Genomic DNA, 8491 nt, shown 5'->3' with positions numbered 1-8491 from the left:
CTATACGTTATTAACCTTACACTCCTATAGAAACTCTATTGTATAGTAGCTACCGTAGCCGTCTAAAATAAGCAATTAAGCCTTATTATTACTTAGTGGTTTAGCTTTAGGTAAGAAGACTTTAGAAAGCTAATTAAACGTAATATAATTGGCTATTTAACCGTTCTTAGAGGTTATATATATCCAATTAGGCACCTTATCGTAATGGAACTAGCTTAATTAGATATGCTTTCCCTTAAAGATTATAAGAGGCCGAATCGATCGGCTAAGCATAGAGATTGCCTCTATAATAGATACCTATTCGCGATCTTTAGGCGACTATATAAGAGTCTTATTTTTTAAGGCATCTCCTAGTCTTATTAAATTGGTATATACACCTAATATAATACTAGATTCGTCTATATTCTAGGTATTCTCTATTTATATACTACTTATCTTCTACACCCTCTCTAAAAGATTATAGAACTCTTAAATTTGTTTAGGTTGTACTCCCTTAGCTCTTATAGCCTCTATTAGTCAGCCAAGTAAGAATTTAATGCGAGGATTACGTTGTAAGTAGCTAGAGACCCATAATCTGCCAAGGAGGTTAGTATTGCAATTTTGATTAATAATTTAAGCCGCTATTTCTAAAGCCGTAAATGTGACGGGGCAAATCCTTATAGGTGTAAGCTTTGCAGTGTGTGGGAATTAAACGAGCAACTTAATTGTAAATCTATGGAAATCAAGTGGTATAAATACATGAAAGTAGACCCCGAACTCCGAAGCCTATAACTCATTTCAAACGTATCCGAGACATATAAGGGTAGTGCTGACGCAGGTGAAACAGGGTAATATACAAGGTCCGGTAGTCGGTTATAATAGGTCTTATTTAAGTACCTAATTAGTAAGAAACTCTTCTTGTATAGGAGTTAATCGCTATTTATGTTGGTGGGTAATTCGTCGTAGTTACTTGCCACTTAGTTAATTATAAAAAGTTAACGGAGGGACACCGTACGCTCGCGCAGCTTCACTAGCTAATTTGAATATACCGGCGTTGAAATCGCTGATAGCCATTTATAAGTTCTGCTCTTTTTAATCCATATTAAACGATTGGTGGTGTAGAAAATAGGTGGGCAAGTAGGAGAGTTAATTTTGATTTGGTCACCGAGTTTGGGGGGTCGCCGAGTTCTAGGGGCCCTAGCTTATCCCTTAACCCGTCAAAATTGGTCCTTACGATATCGATAAGAGCCCACCAATCAAACCGGTCGAATCAAGCCGCCGTTCTCAGAAATACGAAGCCTTTGACTTCGTTGAGAACAATGTTCCGCACAGACCACTTACGCTAAGGACCTTGACGGGTTAAGGGATAGGAACCCCTTCTCGCTTACTACTAAAAGGTATATCCTAGAGTTAAGTCGCTCTTTAGGATAGCTATATTATAGTATCTCGTTAAATATATTAAATATTATAAACTCTAACTCTTAAGACTATAATATAACCGTTAACTACTACCTTTAGTAAAAAGGTTAACGAGCTAATATTTAAGTTTTAATTAGTATAGGAGCTAGCAGTATAGGATTTATTAATAAGATCTTTATATAAGATAATAGTTTTACCCTAATACCCCTTAACTAGCATATTAACGCATTTAGATTTAATAGCAAGCGTATTATCTTAGGCTGTATTATTTATATAATAGCCCTAAAACTCTAATACCTAAATTATAAAGAATTAATTAAACTCTTTATAACCACCCTAGGTTACTTAATAATCCTTAAATAACCCTAAATAGAGCTATATAAGGTAACTATTAACTAGAATAACCTTAAGCTTTTATTTACCGCCTTCTATTATAAATAGAAATGCTTTATAGCCCGCTATTTAGACTCTAAACTAAAATCTAAAAGATTTACTAAGATCGGCTAGTCTAAAATTTCTACTAACGCCTACCTTATGCCTAAGAAGTTTACCCAATTCCACTAACCTAGGAATTCTACTAAATTCCACTAATATAAGATTTCCGCTAACGCCTATTAGAGGCTTAGAAATTATACTAAACTATATAAACTAATTCTAACTACTATACCGCTCTAAACTAAGTAGAAGCTTAAGCTTAATATATAAAAGTACTAAAAGAACTAGTATTATAGTATAAAAGGGATACTTAAAGAACCTAAACCTAAATCTAATACTAACTCCATATCTAATACTAAACCTAAAGCTAAATAAGAAGCTATATAAGAAACTATAAACAATTTAAGTAAGCTTAATACCCTAGATATCCGTATAATTAGAGCTATTTCGCTAGCTTAACTCGCTAAGAAACCCAAATATATAATCTTTGCTATATAATAGCCGACATTAAAAAGGCCTTAGCACTAAAGAAGTATACTAATCCTGCTATAAAGGTATTAGTAGAGTATTATAAACGCCTAAATGTATTTTTACGAAAGGAAGCTAATAAGCTACTAAAATACCAACTATATAACTATAAGATAGTACTTAAAAAAGGAAAGTAACTTAGATTTAGACCCCTATACGGGATATCCCAAAATAAACTCTAAGTGCTATAGAAGGATTTAGACGAGAATCTAAATAAAGGATTTATTAGAGTAAGCTCTTTACCTATAGCTTTATTAGTAATCTTTAATAAAAAACCTAATGGTAGTCTACGCTTCTATATAGACTACTAAGCTCTTAATACCATTACTACTAAGAACTAATATCCAATCCCGTTAATATAAGAGACGCTAAACTAACTAAGTAAAGCTCGCTACTATATAAAGCTTAATATTATCTCTATATTTAACCGCCTTTGTATTATAAAAGGAGATAAATAGCTTACTATATTTTATACCTAATATAGATTATTTAAGTACTTAGTAATACTATTTAGTCTTATAAACGCCCTAGGCTTGTTTTAATATTATATAAATAAAACCTTATATCCCTACCTAATTATCTTCTATATAGCTTATATTAATAATATACTAATATATAGTAATAACATAACCAAATATTGGAAATACGTTAACTTTATTTTATAAGCCCTATATAAAGCTAGTCTATAATTAAATATAGATAAATGCAAGTTCTATAAAACAGAAGTCCTATATTTTAAACTCTTTATTTTTATAAATAGTATATAAATAGACCTAAAGAAAGTTAGTAATTATAAACTAGTAAGAACCTAAGAACGTTAAAGATATAAGAGCCTTTATAGGATTTATCAATTTTTACCAATAGTTTATTAATAACTTCTCCGTTCTAATTTTACCCCTTTTAGCTCTAACCTAAAAGGATAAAGCCTTTATCTTTAATAAGGAATATAAGGAGGCCTTTATCTACCTAATGGTTATATTTACTACTATATTTATACTCTAATACTTTAACCTAAACTAAATAAGTATTATAAAAGCTAATTTATCTAACTATATTACTAGAGGTATTATATCTTAACACAATAAGAAAGAAGTATTATACCCTATAGTACACTTCTTAAAATAACTAAGTTTTAGCTAAATATAACTATAAGATCTATAATAAAGAACTACTAGCTATTATTAGATATTTTAAACAATAGTAACCTAAACTAGAAGGCGCTGGATTTCTAATTAAGGTCCTTAATAACTATAAAACCCTATAATACTTTACAACTATAAAATAGCTAAGCTATTATTAGGCCTACTAGTTAAAATATTTATCTTATTTCCGATTCTTAATTATATACTACTTGAGTGTTTAAGGTTGGAAGCCTAATGCCCTAACCTAATAATCGCAAGATATACTAGCACTAGAAGAAGCGCGCTTTTACTAAAATTAGACCCTACTTTATCCTAAACTATTTAACCCTCTTACTAAGGATTTTATAGTATATGTCCTCGAAATAACTAATTAATTAATTAATTAATTAATTAAATTATAATTAGTAAGTACCTAAATAATAAGTTTATCTAAGAGACGCTTAAGCTAATTTAAGATAGTATTAGACGCTTTAAAGGATATTAATAGGTAAATATAAAGTTTATAGAGACCGCTTATACTACTCAAACCGCCTAGTTATACCTAACTACAATAAACTTAAGCTTAAGCTCCTTAAACACATATATAATCTACCAATAGCCAGCTACCTAGGTTTAAAAAAAACCCTAAAGCTACTCTAATAGGAGTACTACTAGCCGAATATACACAATATAATATAAAGGTACGTCTTTAGCTACTATATCTACTAATAAGCTAGAGCTTTATATAAGACGTATAACGGCCTCCTAAAGCCACTACCTATTCTAGATTAAAGATGAAAAGATATCTTAATTAACTTTGTTATTAATCTCCCTATAAGTAAAAGGCTGTATAAATATTATAGTAATTATAGACCAACTATCTAAGGTAAGGCACTTAATCGCCTACCCTAATATATTAACACCTATTATCGCCTAACTATTTTTAGACTATATATAGAAACTTTACGGACTTCCTAAAACAATTATCTCCGATAAAAGCAACTAGTTTATCTTTATATTTTAGAAAGAACTAACTATCTAACTCTATATTAAAGCACTATTATCTATACTATATTACCTAAAAATATATAGTTAAATAAAAATATATAAATACTAGAATAGAATAGTATATTTAGATATACACGTTATATTTATAGGATAACTGGATTAACTAGCTTATATATACTAAGTTTACTATAAATAATTCCATCTTAGAAACTATAAAGATCTCCCTATTTCTAGCTAGTATCTATAAATAGGTTTTAAACTCTTTGGTAATGTCCCTCGCCCTACTTATTATGCCTTATAAGTTATAAAAGTAAATAAATTTATAGAAAAAATAGAGAAACCATAATAGTTTCTTACTAATAAGATAATATAGGTTTAATTTATTTATAAAGCCGTAGTGAATAAGAACTAAACCCTAGCACTAGCTTACTAGATTAATAATTTTATCTAGCTAGATATAAGAAATATAAATAAAAAACGACCTACTAAGAAACTTAATTAGAAGAACGTTGGCCCTTATAAGGTTAAAACGGTTATTTCTCCTAATACCTACTAATTAAAGCTCCCTAATATAGTTAAAATCTACTTTATATTCTATACATTAGTTCTTTACCCTACTACCCCTATATTAGACGCCCTACCTAAATAGATATAAAACCCTCCCCTACTAATTAAAGTAGACAGTAAGGATAAATACTTTATTAAAAGAATTAATAATATTAAGTATAATAAATAGAAACGCTAGTATATATACCTTATAAAATAGAAAGGCTTTATTAAACCCTTATAGGAACCTATTAACCTAATAGGACTTATATAAGTCGCAGAAAACTTTTATAAACTCCACCTAGAACTACTATAGCTCTACTTTATAGAAGCTTAAGTTTAAAAGGGGGGTACTATTATAGGATATCCCTATAACACCTTATATACGCCTACTTATTTCTACTAACTTAGTAATTAAAGACTAACTATAAAATCGTAATTTGCCGCAACCTATAGTAATCTAATAGTAATCTGCCGTATTCTATTATATTCCGCTAAGTTTTATTAAATCTTACTAAGTTCTACTAGGACTATTACCTAAATCCTATTCTGCTTTATATATATATTAACTAAGCAACTAAGTAAACAATATATACCCTTTCTTCCTATTTTTTTTTTACCTTCTTTCCTTATGTAATGTCTTGGCCTTATTATATAGTTTATATATATAGCTTAATAATATCTACCTTATTATATGTCATCGTCGCTTATACTTTTTTTTTCCAATCCATTGTATTATACTACGTACAATACTGCGCATGCAGCCTCTAGGCTATGGCGCTATAGTCCTATATATATAAATCCTTTCTAGGCAGCTTAATATATACTAGTAACTATGTCCTAGTAGTTTATAAACCTCTAAGCTAGAGGTTTACCGCTCCCTAGTAAACACTAGGTTGCTAACAACTATTAGGTAATAAAAGACAGTAGGAAATTAGTAAAAAATAAGAAATCCTAACGCCTGTCCCTGTCCTTTTTTTTGTATTTTATTTCTATCCTTTTGCTTACTATTATTTTTACTTAGATTCTAATAGGAGTTTCCTCCTAAGAAAATCCTTCTGCGTCGCTTATACTTACTCCGTAGCAATTAGGGGGTATATTATAAGTATAAGGATATTAAGGGGATTTTGCTAAGACTATCGGAAGACTATCCGGATAGTCTCCGGATACTATCAGCTAATAGGTCTATTATCCGAGAGGGCTATCCTCCGCAAGTCTGGTTTGTGCGCGGCGCTATGGGGAGGCTCCGAGCCAAGGCGGTCAATTTTCTTGGCGGCAAAGACTTTTAAAAACGCACAGTCATAATAGTTACCCTTCGACCTTCAACCTTCAATCTCTAACCAGTTCCTGTTGAATCTTTTCTACGGCACCTCTTTACCCTCGACATCCCCCTACCCCGTTCCTACCTTATCGATGATAATAAATATCTAGCTATTATGGGATTTCATGGACCAATCTCCAAAAATGCAGCCCACTCGCACGCCTGGGATACCGTCCTGCCTTCGCGCGCTCTCTCCCACTATAAAATCCCCCACGTTCTTTGGGGCGACTTCTTATGGGCCGCAGCCTTCCGGGTTCCTACCTCATGTCTCCAGAGTATATACTTTGTAGTACCGAACGACCGTGTCGATGCAGCAGCGAAGGCTATCTCTACCTACCTTCCCTACTGTAAGCGCTCCCCAGCGACACAGCTAGGACTTCCAAGCTCGAGCGGTCCTGCCGACTTTCCAGATATTCCGGTACTAAAGTATGAGCATTTCCGCATTGGTGTTATCCCTAAGGACTTAGTCGCATTTGATCCGACAGATATAACGCGTACTACTACAATAGAGTGCGACCACACCTCTATCCCGGTGCCGACACTGCCAGGGCTACTCGACTCATGCGCTGATGTACTCCGTATTCACAAACCACGGCTACCGAGCCGCCTTAGCATAATGGACTGGTTCCTAGGACGCACAATAGCGGATATCCAGCGCGAGTATGAGCGTAAGCTCGCGCTATGCGAATTAGCGGCCCTAGCTGAGTGTTATACTCTATTATACTGCTTCCGGAAGAAGGAGAGGGGTTATCGGTGGACTTCTATTAAGGAGTTGCCGGAGAAACACCGCCGGATCGCCGAGTGTATGCGGCCTGAGAATTGTATGCACTTTCTTAACAACTTTATAGATTCAGGGAAGTTTCAGTTTCCCGAGGATAGTGACGATGATGTTGAGGATAGTGGATGGGAGGACGATGAAGATGGGGTTCTTGATGACTATGGTTAGATAGCGGCTGGCTTGACTTTCTCCGTTATTACTGCATCTAAAATTAAAGATTTCTGGCGTGTGCTCCATTGAGTTGGACCTGGCTACTTGAACTATCCGTGGCCTTTGTAGCTGCGCCTTTACCACCCACCCTTAAGGGTAAGTGGTGGACATCCTAATCGCCAGGATGCCTCAATAGTTATAATTAATCAACTTTCTTAAATATTTAATTACTACACAACCACCAATATGAGCGATTATCTGTCGACTGAAAACCAGGTTGCTTGCCTTGCTTAAGCTATCCGCAATAGCGAATATCCCTCAATTGTGGAGGCGACGCATGAGAATCCTAACCTATAACATATGTTATGGGTTTTTGACCGACATCCTGGTTTTGACCGATATCCTAGTTTTGACCAACATCCTAGTTTTGACCGAAAGGAATATTAAAACTTTACCTAAGTTGTATCTATCACGCCTAGGTAAGCCTTAGCACGACATACCGCCTTTTAAATATGTGTCAATTTTAGCAAAACAACAAAACTTTACTTAAAATAGTAGGTAGTACGCTAGCCCGGTCAAAACTAGGGTATTAGTTAAAACCCTATAACTTTAGTATAAAAAAGACTATATATAGAGGTCGCTAATATTTAAATTTATACCTTCCTAATTAGGAAAATGGACTTACTGCCCATAGGCAGAATATGAATTTCAATAATAAACGCATTAAATTTGCTCTTAAAGCTTTAAATAAAAGGCAATATATAGATGATTAATTAATTGATTAATAAACTAGTTATTTAAAAGGTAACAGTAATTGTATAGGCGGAGCTTTCTACCTTATAACGACTTTAATAAGGCCTCTACTACTTAAGCAGAGTCCCCTACGCCCTTAATTTAAGGCCTCGATTCTGCCTTCTAAGTAAGCTTTTATATAGAGTCTTAATGTTAAATATATTCTAGAAGAGGCTCTATAGGAGGCTTTACTTAGCGCAGATTTCTAGTAGAGCTATTAGCAGAGCTACTAGTAGAGCCTACTATAGAGCCTACTGTAAAGCTGCCTATAAAGCCTTTTATAGAGCCTTCTATAGAGCCTTTAGAGCTTCTACTTTAATCCTTCCTTGCCCACTTTATAGATTGGTTAATTATAACCTATTAAATATCTGCCGCCTTATAGTGTTAGTTATTATACACATTTAAAGCCTACTG

The 8491-nt window shown here is 33.4% G+C and overlaps 1 protein-coding gene across 1 annotated transcript; it reads left to right on the top strand.

The window, feature by feature from the left end:
- The first annotated feature begins 6359 nt into the window (after positions 1-6359).
- Positions 6360-7524, top strand: K441DRAFT_655402 (uncharacterized protein). Its single transcript, XM_067647845.1, has one exon. It carries the CDS (start codon positions 6473-6475, stop codon positions 7301-7303), a length of 831 nt encoding a protein of 276 aa, XP_067507046.1. The 5' UTR covers positions 6360-6472; the 3' UTR covers positions 7304-7524.
- Positions 7525-8491: the final 967 nt, after the last annotated feature.

This window comes from Cenococcum geophilum (assembly GCF_001692895.1).
Source record: "Cenococcum geophilum 1.58 unplaced genomic scaffold K441scaffold_9, whole genome shotgun sequence".
NCBI lineage: Eukaryota > Fungi > Ascomycota > Dothideomycetes > Gloniales > Gloniaceae > Cenococcum > Cenococcum geophilum.
The sequence above is the reverse complement of the archived record's forward strand: the minus strand, read 5'-3'. Positions and strand labels throughout refer to the sequence as shown.